The following is a 15,500-nucleotide window of genomic DNA, read 5'->3' as shown; positions in this document are numbered from 1 at the left end:
CGCTTCGCGCGGTCGGTGGCGCGGAGCGCGGCCGCAGCAGCGCGCCCCGTGTCCCCCGGTTCCGCGAGCCCCGCCGGCCGGGGCTCCCGGGGGGGCTTCTTCAGGCGGGCTGCTGCGGCGGGGCTGCGCGGAACAACGTTTCTACTTCCCGAAGTTAATCGTAATCGGAGTTTTTACTTAGTTCTGGGCGCGCGAGTTTTGCAAGGTGAAGTTAATGCTTTTTATTTATTTATTTATTTATTTATTTTTCCTGGAGGAATCAGTTGTTTCGCCAGCAGCACTGTGGGGGCATCGCTTTCAGGCTATTTCTGGGAAATAGTAAAGTGAAGGCGGCTAGGGGATATATATTTAAATTAAGGTGCGTGTCACACGCTTCAGCACCGGATTCCGTGTCGCAGTTTAGTAAGTCTGGCCGCTCGCGCGAGCCGGCCGTGCCCGCAAGCTGACAGTATGCACACGGTGTTCGGCGCGCTAGTGCTGCTGCAAGAGGTACCTATGGATACCAAGCAGTGTATTCGCTCTCCGGGTATTCACCCAGTGAAATGCCATTAAACCTGTTGCAGTTCTTTGTTGTACCTTATTGAATGACATAAGTTAAAAGTTAATACAGGGTTTAAAACAAGAATGAATTTTGTAAGTTTTGGATTTATTTATTTTTGTATATATTTATATATGTAACATGCACATTTTATATATATGTATATATGCAACTGTGACTATATCGATATTGCTGATATAGTGTAGTAATCAGTTAATTTAACTTTCCTTGAATCTCAGGTAACTTTATTTTGAAGTGCTATGTGCTACAAGTCAGGAGTTACAGCTGAAATGTAGCAGTCATGTACTTTTAATCTGTGTCTGATGCTGCTTTTTAACATACTTCTGTGAAACTCGCTGGAGAAAATACAGGGATGTAAAGATCTTCAGCCTTTTGCTTTGCAGACTGTTAAGAAGTCTCTAGTGAAAGCGCAGCTATTTTGAACCTGTGGGTTTGCATCTCTTGGTTGCTTCCTGCAGACCCTAAATTAAAAACCATTTTATTAGAACTAATGCCCAAGAGCTTAATTTTGTGGCCCTCTCTTTATGAGTGTAACCTTATTTTAGGTGTCGTCTACTGTCTGTTTGAATAGACCAATATTAACATCCAGGCTATGCAGGCCTTTTCTTCTGGGGAAGAAACGTCTAGGTCAAACATACTTCCTTAAGAAGATTTTCTCCTGTTTCCAGATAAAGGAGACTTGATTTCCAAATCAGATTAGGGACGGGGTGCATAATTAAACATTATTGCAATTGCAGGCTCTAACTGACATTAAAAGTATGAACCACTAATGACTAATGGTGAGAGTTTTCTGTCTCGGAAGTCTGTAATTTGCCGTTAGGTTCAAAATGATCGGGCTGGGAAATACGTTGCTCTTGGCTTGCCCGAGACTGATGCTGGTTTAAGTAGCAAACACAGAGGTAGCCAGGCACGTGCTGAACTTTAAGCATTAGGAAATCTGGCGACTAAATGAGATTTTCAAACTTAGCCTTAAGCGTAGCCACAAATTTCCGGGACCTGGACCACATGCCACAGAATAAATTGTGCGTACAGGCTCGTGTAGCGAGGCAGGATGAGACGGTCGGGAGATGGTCTTTTACTGCAGACTGCGGCTTTAGTCTCTTCCTGGAGTAGGAAAAGGGCTGCGACGCTTCACATTGTGAAGCACAGTGTGTTCAGAGTAGCCTGGGCGCCTCGTGCGAAAGGCAATAGGAAAGGGCTAGTTCTGTATATAGGAGCCTTGGAGCTCTGCCGTACGTGTGTACACRCGTATTAGGTTTTTCAGTATCTGCTTGGAGTGTTATTTAGCCCACGTTGTTCAAGACAAGCTTGTCGTAGCCGCTGTTTTAAAACCGGTGCGTAGCAAGCTGGTGGTTTTCACGGAAGGTGAGCGGGTTTTTGTGCCTTAGTAATTAGCCATATAAATAATGAAAGCCGCTGCTGCGGCTGGCACTGGTTGGCTTTCCTGCCGTCGTAAGAAAAGCCAAGGACTGAAGGGGGCACCTCGAAACCAAACTTTCCCATCCTGTTTGTGAGCGATCCACGTGTGGAAGCGCAGCCTGCTCTGCAAGGACCGAGGCGCTACTTGCTGTATTTCTCGCATCTTCCCCAAGGGAAGCTGGGCTTTGTGTCGGTAGGATTTAGGAGATGGGGGGACTAGTCCTGCTTTTCATGCAGAGCTCCAGAGTAATCCGTGAGCGTGAAATTTCCCTTAGGAAGGTCTGATACTTTGTCTTGTCTGGTCAGATTGCAGGCTCCTTGCTGCTGAGACCCTTCCTCTCCGTGCTTCTGCAGGGCTCTTAGCTAATTGTAGCTTGCACTTTAAAAATAAGCAAGCAAAAGTAATCTCCAAGAGCTTCCACCAGTTGTAAGCTTTCCTTTTCCTTTTCCTTTTTTTCTTTTTTTTTTTAACACTAATCTTTTTTTCTTTTTTTTTCTCGTCTATCTGCTTCTCAGGTACAAGCAAGATAATTAAGATCAGCTACTAGCAAAGATGTCGCTCTCCAAAAGGGAATTGGATGAGCTGAAGCCATGGATCGAGAAGACAGTGAAGCGAGTCCTGGGGTTCTCGGAGCCCACCGTGGTTACGGCAGCGCTGAACTGCGTTGGGAAGGGAATGGACAAAAAGAAAGCGGCCGGTATGTCCCGAGTGCTCCGACTTCAAACCTGCATTTGTTTGTAGAAGCACTCAGACCCCTTGGCAGAGCAAGCAGCATGTAAAATAGGCACACGATAAGCAGCTCCTGGGCAGATGTTTAAAATCTGCCCGTTAGTTTGTTTATGTGGCATATGGCATGGAATCTGTGTCGTTTTAGGGTTGAACAGCACAAAACAGCATCAGTCTTGTACGCGAAGCAAGCAGTACAGATGCTTTTCTCAATACATTGAGCAAGTAAATGAACTGCACGTTTTCTCTGAAATAGGAGRAGCACGTTGGAGTTGCCCATTAGTAGACATTGTGTTGCGCTTGAAATAGCTTTAAATCAGATTTAAACTCCGTTCCCGTATTCCCGGGAGACTGACCTCATGCTGGCTGTGCTGAACTGCGTCGTGGGTTGTTCTTTCATTAGTAGTTGAGGCTGTCAGTGTCCAGCAGATAAAAGTGAGATCTGATTCATGTTTAGCTAGTTTTATATTAAAAAAAAAAMCAAACAAACCTTGGAGCTCTATCRTACGCGTGTACRCACAGTGAGAGGGGTGATTTCTGACTCACCYGAGACATGGCAAAGGTGAGTACATACAGATCCACCCAAACAGGTGAGACGTGTTCAAAAGCCTTGGAATTTGTTACGGTAACTTATTAAGTAAAATTGAACTGAAGGCCTCTTTTTCTAAAGGAATGTACACGTTATGCTTTTATCTGGTGGCTTTTTTGACCATTAGTTCCCTAGTTTTTTCTAGTGGAGGTTTGGACTCCCATGTAGTGAATTTAAATTTCCCGACAGTAGGATTTCTTTTTGTTCATCCTTTTCCTGACCCTTGAGAAATCTGCAGATCCCAGAGGCCTGCGGAGCMCAGGTCACAGGCCTCACTGCATTAGTTAGATTGAAGCCACCTTTAACTGAGTGTTTTGCGGCTTTGCAGAGTTTTCTGTTCTTCCATTCATTCCAAACAGTGAATTTTGCCATTTACGCAAGCTCCTCTTCTTCTCCAGACCATCTCAAGCCCTTTCTCGATGATTCCACTCTGAGATTTGTGGACAAGCTCTTTGAAGCGGTGGAAGAAGGCCGAAGCTCCAGGCACTCAAAATCTAACAGTGACCGGAATCGAAAGCGAGAGCTGAAGGTGAGCCAAGGACTGATTATTGATTGGTTTTGTTCTGTTGTTTGGTGGCTGTGGAGGCAGCACTGGTACTCTGCCACGTTTTCCTCTTCCAGAGAGGTACAACTTGTAATGCTTAAAGTTCAAGAGAAAAGACCCTTCTCCATGATGAAGTGTGTGAGCCTTTACCTTTCAGTTCTCTTTACCTTCTAATGAGGTAGTGAAATGCTTTCCTTGGTGGCGTCCAAGTTTGGAAGCCTGGGCTTTTGGTTTCTTTAACAATCTCTGTTAGGCTTGTGTAACAGAGTAACTTAAAAAACAGGGCTCAGTCTCTCAGTTTCCTTTCTTACTCCTTTATCCGCTGCTGCGTTTTGCGGTATTGAGTCTTCACTGCCTTGCAAGCTGGGAGTCTGGGTTAGGGTGTCCCAGCTGACGGGAACTTCCTGTTGCTCTTCCTTGCTCGGACCATGTTTTGATCTACCAGGTGACTTTCCCCGTCAGCGAGCAAATGGGTCTTTCTGCGGTGGGTTATCTGGTGGGTTTTCATTCTCTCTCCGTTTGCTGAAGCTYGTCTGGAATCCACAGAGGGCAATTTTTGGCAACTTCTTTTTCCCCCACCGTAGCACGAGGTTAATTACAGTGAGGATGTGATAGTTCTCTGATGTTTCTCCCATCTAACACTTGTCTGGGATGGTGGAAGTCTCGTGCATCCAAACCTGTTTTCACCTCCTTTGTTCTCTTGAAGACTTTACTCGCCACCTTCTGGAATTGCATTTTTTTCATCACTTGCATACCGAGTTTAAAAGTGGCTACTCTACATGCTGTTCCCTGCTTACAAAGTAAGTTCTCTTTCGCTTTTTCTGAGGTTCTTGTTTTATGGCAATCTGTGTTTCTCGATAACATTTGCTTAGTCAGCGTTTAACCTCAGTTACCTAGAATAATCCCTTTCAGAATTTGGATCTGTGCCTTTTCAGGTGTATTGGGAGACAGCTGCCTTCACTCCTTATTGTCCATTTGAAACTTTTTTTTTCCTACTGTCTGGCTGAGATTTTAACACATGCCAGAGAAGGGTCTCCTCCAGGCTCCAGATGCGTTAATTGGTTACCTAACAGTGCATTAAAACAGTTTCTGTCCTGCAGATTTGGTACAGCCTGAGGAGCAGCAGTGCAACCTTCTCTTGTTTTACATTGATACTTTGCCTTAGCCTGATCTGGAGTGATCTGGGTTAGGGCGTCCTAACTCCACATGAATGATGGTAGCTTAAAGGCCTTCAGTCTTCTGCAGCTTTCAGTCATGGCAGAGGTGCCCATAAGCATCCTTCAAGTATTTCTGTGCTGTGGACCCATTTTAATTTGGGTGTTAGACTGGTACCTCTGCTGACTTCACGTACTATGCTGAACTGCCATGGGACTGTTAGAAAATGAGGTTTGGGGCAATGCTATTTTATCTTAGTGGCATTCCTCACTGCTCTTGCTTTTGACATCTTGGGGAGATGGCGGAGAGACAGGAACATCGTGAATCACATAGCTGCTTGACACCTCACAGTAGCGGAGCAGAACTGCAGACTGCAGCTTTGTGTAGTGACTGTTATGGTCCTGGAGCACTGCTAATGCACATGGGTCCTGCGTTTCTTCAAAAGTTGAATTCAAAATCACCGACGAGAACTATTTTGCCCACTTTCAAACTGTCTCGTCCTCTGATCTTCCTCGTGACATCGACCAGCGTACTGCAGAACATTGCAGTGGAGGGAGGGAAGGGAGCAGCATCCTGCTGAAGAGTGRCAGGGGATCTAACGCTGGCAGGCAGAAGCAGGAATTGGTCTGGGTGGGGGGGTAGGCAGTTCTTCTCCAGTGAAAAGTCCTCTCAGGTGTCTTGCATGACCACAGATGGTTGGTGTTCTTGGCTTCCAAGCTAATCCGAAAGCAGGCCTTGGAAGTAGCAGAGCAGACCCATCCACGTCTCTTGGATGATACTGGCATGGGGAGAGGAGTCCCATCTGCCAAATCATCAACCTCTCTCTCTGGATTTACCTTTCTTGGGGATCCTTCGTCAAGATCTAGATCTGTCCTGACTGTGCTTTAATGTGGAAAGATCTAGTGAAACTGTCACATCATGGTCATAGTAGAATGATATTTATTTTCCCTCACTGCAGGTTTTAGAGTTGAATTTACACTTGCACACTTAGGTCTGTAGCAATGAGCAGTGGATTAATTCAAAATACTACTTACTGGTCACGTGAGCTTCTTCAGCGCTCTGTCTGGCCTTCCTTCTGTCTCCTTGGTTAACTTTCGTGGGGTAGGTCATTGCTTGGGAAGTTTCAGGAACTAAAACGTAATGGTCTACACACTTTATACTATGGGCAAGTCCTTTCTCTTGAACTTGTAGGTTTTCCAAGAAGTACCTGTGTCTGGATGAGGATGTGTCCTTGTAGAATATGAACCATTATAGTGAAGAAGGGATTTCAACTAACGCTTACAACCGGTGTGTATATTTTCTTTTCAAATAACACCTTCGCACACAATACAGTAACACAGTCACGTGGACAAATCCAATTTACCATACATAAAACTGTCACTAACGGAATGAAATACGTGGCCACAGTCACACAAGCCCTCTTCCCCAAACATAAAACTCTGTGTAAAGTGCACTTGCCCTTTTGTTTTGTAATCTTTACACTTGATGCTAGTCCATCGTTGCTCTTCCTGCTCTTGGAGCTGCACTTCTTGTAGGAAGTGCTAGGAGCAGCTCAGTTTGAGCACAGTGTCTTTGGCTCGGAGCTGGGTCCGCTGGGTTGGAGCGCGAGCAAATCGTTGCAGCTGCTCCATACCCAGGTCTGGGGCTGCGTTCTCCTTTGGGTGAGAATGTGGAAGGACAGTGCAGCTTCCTTCACCAAATCCTCTGCAGTTGGCTGAAGACTTGGAAGCCATTTTGGCCCAGTCAGGTCAGTTTGTGTGCAGACTTTCTCTGCCTCTCTGCACAGATGTGTGAGACCTTAGATCTCCTCAGTGCCTCAGAAACAACTGCCTTTGAGCACCTGAAAGAATGATGGTAGCTTCTACGCAAGCGTGTCCTTGCGATGTCTCCAGTCCCTCGAGTTGTTGGATGGATCATTGTTGATACTTCCCTGGTGGGGGACCAGGGCACAGACTTCACTGATGTAGGATTAACAGTAGGCCAGTTTGCAGGCCTGGAAATCCTTTCAACCACGAGGCAGTGTTGATCTTATGTTGGCTGGATCTGACTCGCATGGTGGCTTCTTATTTTAAAGGAGTGACAATGAGGAGAATTCTTTGCCTTTAACCACAATTTTCCCGTTCTCTCCTTTTACGTTAGGATGTGTTTGGTGATGACTCTGAGGTCTCCAAGGAATCTTCTGGTGTCAAGAAGCGGCGCATACCGCGATTCGAGGAGGTTGAGGATGAGCCTGAGGTTATTCCAGGTCCGCCTTCAGAGAGCCCTGGGATGCTCACCAAGCTACAGGTTAGCCCAGCTAGGCTGTGTTACATCAGCTCTGCTGCCCAGGACAGAGCTGCCTGTGTCTGAGATCTTGAATCCTGACATGGTTTGATGTTTGCTTTTTCTTATCCTGAAAGATAAGAAAGTGGGTGAAGTCATCGTGCGGGGAAAGCTTGGATGTTCTCTTTGCAAATGAAACGTGCAAATAAAGTTTTTGTCTAGGCTGGACTAAATGGGAGAGGAAGGGGTCTTGGTAGACGGTGACTGTGCTGTTGTTAGATTGTTCCTCTAGAGCTGGAGGTCCTCGATTAAAGCAGTTTGAGGCAATTCTGTTTTCACTAAACTGGCTTGTGTACATTTGTAAATTAAATAACGGGTGGAGGTGGGGTCTCTGTTGCTGAGGGCCCCTTCTGTCCTTGGTAGAGTGAAGAAGAAATAACTGTCCAATTCTCTTTCCGCAGATCAAACAGATGATGGAGGCAGCCACCCGTCAGATTGAGGAAAGGAAAAAGCAGCTGAGTTTCATCAGTCCTCCAACACCACAGGTACCTACTGGAAGTAACAGGCAAATCCCATGGTCTGTGTTTCAGCTAGACGTGTTGACCTAGACGTGCTGGAACAGGCATGTGACAATGCTTGTTTCTCTGTCAACAGCCAAAAATTTCTTCTTCATCCCAATCYGAACGTCTCCCCATCGGCAACACTATCCAGCCCTCCCAGGCAGCAACGTTCATGAATGATGCCATTGAGAAGGCCAGGAAAGCTGCCGAGCTGCAAGCCCGAATTCAGGCTCAGCTGGCCTTGAAACCAGGGCTTATAGGCAACGCCAACATGGTGGGGCTGGCCAACCTGCACGCCATGGGGATTGCACCTCCGTGAGTACCTGCAGTTGCTGAATTACCATGTAATTCTGATGATATAATGCCAAAATGCTGATAGAGGGTTTCTCCAACACGGTTTCTCCAACAATTTCTCCGAAATTCCTCAGTAGTGGCCTTAAAGGCTGCTGAAGGAATGAGCATATTAAAGGGGTGAAATGGAGGTTGCTTCTTCCCTGGGGTAAGACTCTCCCGGCTTCTGTATGCGAGATTTGAGTTCTTTCTGGCTGTAGAGACGAGACTTAATGTTCCAAAGAGGCCTTTGGCGTAGCTGGCGGTTTGTACTAGAAGCCTGGCCACATGTGAAACTTGTTTCCGTGCCCTGGTGTGCCACCCCCAAGGAATTGTGCAGGCTGGCGCTTTGGAATGATCGAACTATTTAAACTGTTGTGCTTCCTTGACATAAGACTGTGGCTGATGTGTAACTGCCCTGAAGTGGCTTGATATCTCCTTTCTCTTGATTAGAAAGGCATTACCTGGACAGATGAGAGCTTTCACAAATCATAGGTTAGTCCAGTGGTTACCATGGAAATGCATCTCATATTTCCTTTGAATTAATGCTGTAATTGCATTTTAACGCGATGTATCTGTCTCGCCACCAGGAAGGTGGAACTGAAGGATCAGACAAAGCCTACGCCACTGATCTTGGATGAGCAAGGCCGAACTGTTGATGCGACTGGTAAAGAGATTGAATTGACTCACCGCATGCCAACCCTAAAAGCAAACATCCGAGCTGTGAAGAGAGAGCAGTTCAAACAGCAGCTTAAAGAAAAGCCCTCTGAAGATATGGAGTCGAACACTTACTTTGACCCTCGGGTCTCCATAACCCCAGCCCAGCGTCAGAAACGCACCTTTAAGTTCCATGAAAAAGGCAAATTTGAGAAAATTGCACAGAGGTTGCGAACGAAGGTATTTGAGGTCTTGCCATGCTAACTGACCGCACAGAAATGAGGGTTCGGTTCAGGATGGGAGATGACTCTCCTCTCCTGGGATGTGAAGGGAGCTGTGTTCACTTGGAGTAAGAATTTTTTCAGTGAAGTCACCTGAAGCTTTTCTGTCAGCATTGTTCTTGTTGGAAAGGCAGGCATCCAAATAMGAACATATTTGTGGAAAGTGTTTTCTTGCAGCTATCTTAACTTGATGGAAGACAAAATCTATTTTTTTTTTTGACAAAAAATTGGAAATTTCCAAAAGGAATTGACCAGTTTCCTGGCCAACTCTTCTTTCCACAGAAATGATCACTCTAGAGATAGAGATTTAAATTAATCTTAGTAAAATGCCCAAATTCTTGGGGAGAAGGGGAGAGAAAAACTTTATTAGAAAAGTCCATGGATGTGGTGCCTAGGGAGACTTTATTTTGGGATTGCTCAGCAATCCTAGAAGGCTCAGTAGTAGACCAGATTTTGGCAAGCGTGTGAGCTTCTGCAAAAGCACTCCATCATCACGTGCTCTGTGGTTTCTTTTGTGGTCTGCTTCAGCTTGAAAAAAAAAAAATACATAGCAGGTGCATATTGAGCTTATTTTGGAGGTTGTGCTATTTTGGAATGACCTTTATATGTCACTTTCTTCTCCTTGTTCTCAGGCTCAACTAGAAAAACTACAGGCAGAGATCTCTCAGGCTGCCAGAAAGACCGGGATACACACTTCTACCAAGTTGGCCCTTATTACCCCCAAAAAGGAGCTGAAAGAGGGGGAGATCCCAGAGATAGAGTGGTGGGACTCGTACATCATCCCTAACGGCCTTGACCTGTGAGTATTTTACTTGTGAGGTTTTTGGTCGTTTTGCTGTAGGAGGAAACTCTGGGAGTTTCTTGGGAGTAATGTAGTGGTCTACTGAAGGAATCTGCAGATGCCCAGCACTTCTGCAGCTCAAGCCATAAGTATCTGCTTGAGCTGTTGGATTCAGATGGGTGCTAGGTTTGTTCCAAGACTTCCAAGTCTGTTTTGTGGTGCCAAGCCGTTGCCGTTCTGTGCTGTGAAGGCAGTGTTCCCCCCGTGAGTGCGAATGGACTGCCGTGGAGTTAGAGTAATTGTGGCCAAAAAGTGGTGGTGCTCTTTCCGAGCATGAGTGACTCTTAATGTACAAGTCTCATTCATGGCTGATTTATGGGAAATCTGCCTCCGATTCATGAAACGTAGGTGGATATTTCATGATTTTAGAGCACTGGGGAAGACACCTACACATTAATATTATGCCACCTTATGTCTCCTTCAGCATATCAAGCCCTGATTAGTGCTTTGGGTCAGGATCTTGTGCATGTCAAATACTTACCCTTCAGAGTTGGTCCAGGGGAAGTGTTATTCTTTCATGGCTTGTGTTGAAGGGAATGCAGGAATCCAGCCTGGAAGGTTTGCAATGATGCCCAACTCTCTCCTTTCTAGAACAAGTGGAACATCATCTAAGAGAGAAGAATACTTTGGGATCACAAACCTTGTGGAGCACCCAGCACAACTAAATCCTCCAGGTACCGTTCCGTAGCAATCCGACATCGGGCTTTTATCAGTTTTGGTTGACTGGGGGGTTTAAGCTAGGCCCAAACCACTGGCTGGCAATTGGAGGGGCAAGCCAGTGTGGGAGCCCTCGCTTGTAATATTGCTGACTGCTGTCCCTTACCACTGTGAGGAAAGAAATCATGCCAAGATAAATCTTAAAGCTTTGCTAGAATAGCTGAAATCTGGAAGGAGAKTCTTCGCCTGCATATCGGAGACTTCATATAAAAACTACGGCGGTTAACTGTAGTCCGCTTATCTGTTGGTAGCTTTCCACGTGCTAAGCTGGGGTAGCAGTGCAGACATGAGATATCTGTTCATCTCCAGCAGGTCGATTTTGACATTCTTGCTTCAGGAAAAGCTATAAAATAACCACAAACCGTTTTACTTTTTCATATAAGTCTATAAATAGCAATACTCTGTTTTCCTGTAGTTGATGCAAACAATCTGCAGCATTGCAGAGATCAGATTGTCAATAAAGTGTGAATATAATGGAGTGTGGCTAAGACTCTGTTCCCCAGTAATGACTGCAAGACAGTATTTTTGTCTTGCCTCTTCAAAAGCAGATTTACGTTTATCTTACCGACGTTTCTCTTCCCAGTGGACAGTGACACGCCAGTGACCCTGGGTGTTTATTTAACTAAAAAAGAGCAGAAGAAGTTACGGCGACAGACTCGGAGAGAAGCTCAGAAGGAGCTGCAAGAGAAAGTCAGGCTGGGCTTGATGCCACCACCAGAGCCCAAAGGTAAGCGACCGCTACAGCGGACAGGCTGCACACAGAGTGCCAGGCCGACACAGGTCGTTAGCTGCCAAACCAGCAACATGGGCCAAACGGGGATGATGTTGGGAGCTGCAGCAAGCAGCACAGCCCGTAAGGGAGCACACGTGTTGGGTATACCAATATGTTTGTATTGGTGTGTTTTGATACTTACTCATACAGTTTACTTCGAAGCCTGCAAACGCCCCTTGTATTTCTGTGAAATATGTGCTTTACCGTACCTTATGGCAAGTTGGTATCTGGTAGGAGCCTCTAACAGTTTTTCTCTCTTATTTTCCTTGCAGTGAGAATTTCCAACTTGATGCGAGTGCTGGGGACAGAAGCTGTTCAGGACCCGACAAAAGTCGAAGCTCATGTTAGAGCACAGATGGCAAAGAGACAGAAGTAGGTGGCATGTTGCACCATTTTTGTTCCTCGTTTTTGGACGGATTTCGTATTAGTGCTGCATTTATGTTCCTAGAGAATGAAATCCCCGAACTGATGTAGCAAAGCAGAAGCGGTGTAGTTTTCTCATGTGTTGCCTTTGTAGCGTATTTCAGAAGGGAGYTGGGTCTTAATGACCTCATCAGTTCTCGCCCCCTCTTATGCAGCCACTGGAGCGGCCTCCTGACCTGTGTTAAATGAGTTACTTGTGACGAAGATTGCTTGGCAAATTGCCATCGCAGTGGCTACTAATGAACGTTTTCAGGGAAGAGCCTGAGCATGAAACGAACCAGGGAGACTGAATTTCCTCTCTGAGAACATTTAGTGCAAACTAATGGAGGTCTGATCACAAACAGCGTGCAACGCAGCTCTCCRTGCCTCGCAGTTGGCACGGTCTCCGTGTGTTTTCCCATTAGTTTGTTGAGTGACTGCATTAAAAAAAGACCTAGTGCTTTTAATTCAGGCAGGTGAAGGCAGAATCTGGGAAAGAGATGAAGCTGCTTTGGGGTCTGTGGAACATGTTCTGTGTGTGAGCCTAGAAGGATCGGTTTGGATGCCGTAACAGACATGCAGTAGGCTGCATTTCTGCTTATTGCTGTGTCTCTTCCCATCCAGAGCTCATGAAGAAGCAAATGCTGCAAGAAAACTAACAGCAGAACAACGAAAAGCAAAGAAAGTCAAAAAGCTCAAAGAAGATATTTCACAGGGAGTTCACATAGCTGTGTATAGGTGAGTGCTGAGCTCTGTGCTCTTGACAGATTTTTTTTTTTTTTCTTCCATATGCTTATTTCTTTTAGACCTGACAAATGACAAATTCTATCCTGTCTTTAGGGTCAGAAACTTGAGCAATCCAGCAAAAAAATTCAAAATTGAAGCGAACGCTGGCCAGCTGTACTTAACAGGCGTGGTGGTTTTACACAAAGATGTCAACGTGGTCGTGGTAGAAGGAGGTGAGGACTTTGGCGACAGGCTTTTGGTCACAACATGACGTTCAAAAGCTTGCCTTTAGCAAAGATACCTGTGTGTGCAATGAGGAGAGTAGGAGGCAGTTTGAAACTCCCTTAATTATAGTTTTAATGGGATTAGCACTGCCTACAGAAAGCATTATAATCCAGTTAGAAAACCCAGAGCACTAAATGTTGGAGGAAAGCATCAGTTAAGTGTACTTGATTTGAAACCTTGATACTCTCAGGGGATGCTTAGAGCAAGCAGGGTCTCAGCTCCGAGTCTGCTGCAGCACTCACTGTTTGCATGGTTCTAAGTATTTTTGTAAGGCTTTGCAAGAATCTGTTTTGCAGCAGGAAGTACCGAGGTGATCTAGAGCTAAGCGTTGTACCAAAGGCCGCAGGAAGGCTTGGGCATGCTACTAGGGATTACTAGTGCTGGAGTTGGCCTGGCCTGTGCTTGTCTTGCCTGGTCAGCTGAGTGCGCTTTGAAAGGCTTAGTTGTATTTGCAGGTGTCCTGCTGCTGCTTCTTAAAACCTTCTAAAAGCTCAAAGTTGAAGAACTGTGCGAATGTGACTTTCCATTCTCTCCAGGCCCCAAAGCACAGAAGAAATTCAAACGTCTTATGCTCCATCGAATAAAATGGGATGAGCAGACATCGAACACAAAGGGAGAGGGTAAGCATAAAACTACGCAGGGAGGGGAATGGCAATAGATTAACTCGTAATAACTTGAGAGAGAAGTTTTTTTTTTCCTAGAGTTTTGCAAAGTGGACCTAATTATAATTTAAATGCAGCACACTGTCATGCACCAAGAGCCACTGTAGTGCTGGGCCTCTGCTTTAAATGGCAAAAAGCATCAGGGTGTGTGTGTGGGGGGGGAACATTTTGCAACCTTCAGGTGTTTTGGGTGTAATATAAGAAAAGGGGGGTCCTAGGTGGTCAGCTGGGGTAGGGGATCCAAGCCCAGAGCACCAGGTAACCGAAATGTCAGTCGGGGTTTGCACGGAGATGGCAGCTCTAACTGCTGTCCCTCAGCAGAGGTGGTCTGAGGGGTAGGTGACTTAGCAGTGGGGGCTGCTGCTGTATCATGGCCTGGGGGATGAGAACTTGCTTTATTTTTCAGATGATGACGAGTCTGATGAGGAATCTGTTAAGAAAACAAACAAATGCTCTCTGGTTTGGGAGGTGAGTGGCAGCTTTAGTTAAACGTGAGTTCTGGGTGCTGAGACTGGGCTGAAGCTAACCCTGTAACAGAACGGCTGAGGCAGAAAGCACTTAACTGTTCTGAAGCTTTGGATCAGATGAAATCCTACTGGCTTGACTCTTTCTGCACACATTTATTTAAGTATAGCAGAATTACAAGCACCTCCCCCTGCACAATGTAACCCATACCTAGTGCGGAAGTCTGGCCAATCATTTGTTAAACTATTAAAAAGGTTTTTTTTTTTCCTGGGGTTGCTGTGTACTTCCAGATATTTTATCCTAGAGATGCATCAAAAAAAAGTGTCCCTTTTCTCTGTTTCAGGGCACAGCAAAGGATCGCAGCTTTGGCGAAATGAAATTTAAGCAGTGCCCCACTGAAAACATGGCACGGGAGCACTTTAAAAAGCACGGAGCAGAGCACTACTGGGACCTGGCTCTGAGCGAGTCCGTGCTGGAATCCACAGACTGAGGGTGCTGCCGCCCCCAGCATTCCTGTTCATTTGAGAACAATACCTCGCGGGAACTTGGACGAGCCCCTTCCTCCCCTCCGGTCTCCACAGTACAAGGCATATGATTAAAGAAATATTTTTTAAAACAAACCACAGTTACACTTGTTTTCTGGATGAATTTCAGCTCTTGGAGCTTGCGGTGCGAAAGCACCGGATGGTGGCATCCAGCCGCAAGGCTGCCGTCAGCTGTGCTTGTAGGTGTCTCTTGCTTTCTCTGGAAAGGATTCAGTTTGGGGGTAGTGAGAGAGAAACTGTTTTCAAAGCTATCTTTAGTCCTTCAGGAAAAACGAGCAGTCTCAGACTGAGGTACTAGTGCCTCGCCACTGTGTCAGGTGTTTGGTAGGTGAGGTGTGACACTGGCCAGGGTAATTGGTGCACATAAAGGTCGTTTCCTCACTGGGGAAGTTGTTTGGGTGAGCCCCAATGGTCTAAAGGTTTCAGGTAAGGCGCATTGGAATTTGTAAAGCAGAGTAGGAGACGGGGACTTAGCCCACATCCTATATTTACATAATAAACTTTTTTTAAAAGGAAGTCCAAGCTGTGTTTCTTTACATCGCTCTTCCGGCAGCGTGGGGTTCCCGCAGGCGGTGGGCTGTGCTGGACTCTGGCCGCGGTGTTTTACTTGAAAGGTTGGACAGAGTTGGGAAAGATCCCAGTGCAGTCGCGCTTCTGAAAGGGGAGATGGAATCGTTGCTAGGACCTGAGCAAAGCAACGAAGCTTGGGGAGAGCTTTTCGTGTGTGTGTGTGCTTCCTTTTAATGGTATTTTAATGATTTATTCCTCCCTGGAAGCTAAATTGCTTTGGAGAAACTTGCAGCTCCCTGTTGCACACAGCATGTTGCTTCCAGCTGCACTAGCTGTGCCCTGTGTTTCTTCCCTGTGTGCTGAGGCTTGTTCACAAATTTGGAGGAGAAGAAATGGCAAAAAAAAAACCAAACTGGGAAAAAGTTCGAGTTTTTAGCTGAGAGGCCCTAGCAGCAGCTCGGTTGCGGGTGGGGGGAAGCTGGGGGGGGGGGG

At 46.0% G+C, this 15,500-nt stretch overlaps 1 protein-coding gene across 5 annotated transcripts; it reads left to right on the top strand.

Moving 5' to 3' along the window:
- The first annotated feature begins 105 nt into the window (after window positions 1–105).
- PRPF3 (pre-mRNA processing factor 3) lies at window positions 106–14,578 on the top strand. Of its 5 annotated transcripts, none has more exons than XM_026085743.1 (17): window positions 106–205; window positions 2,495–2,676; window positions 3,693–3,823; window positions 7,133–7,279; window positions 7,717–7,800; window positions 7,910–8,130; window positions 8,599–8,640; window positions 8,736–9,042; window positions 9,716–9,882; window positions 10,516–10,598; window positions 11,225–11,368; window positions 11,686–11,785; window positions 12,440–12,553; window positions 12,656–12,774; window positions 13,363–13,446; window positions 13,895–13,956; window positions 14,297–14,578. In XM_026085743.1, the coding sequence occupies exons 2-17, from the start codon at window positions 2,532–2,534 to the stop codon at window positions 14,441–14,443; spliced, it is 2,097 nt and encodes a 698-aa protein (XP_025941528.1). In that variant the 5' UTR covers window positions 106–205; window positions 2,495–2,531; the 3' UTR covers window positions 14,444–14,578. The 5 variants fall into 5 exon arrangements, with proteins under 5 accessions (XP_025941528.1, XP_025941529.1, XP_025941530.1 ...); XM_026085745.1 differs by lacking the exon at window positions 106–205 and adding an exon at window positions 6,185–6,280; XM_026085746.1 differs by lacking the exons at window positions 106–205; window positions 2,495–2,676 and adding exons at window positions 4,545–4,638; window positions 6,185–6,280 and having other exon boundaries at window positions 3,734–3,823.
- The last annotated feature ends 922 nt before the right edge of the window (window positions 14,579–15,500 follow it).

The sequence above is a fragment of the Apteryx rowi genome, unplaced genomic scaffold, assembly GCF_003343035.1.
Source record: "Apteryx rowi isolate R43461 unplaced genomic scaffold, aptRow1 scaffold_673, whole genome shotgun sequence".
Classification (NCBI taxonomy): domain Eukaryota; kingdom Metazoa; phylum Chordata; class Aves; order Apterygiformes; family Apterygidae; genus Apteryx; species Apteryx rowi.
This window is presented reverse-complemented; position numbering and strand designations above follow the sequence as displayed.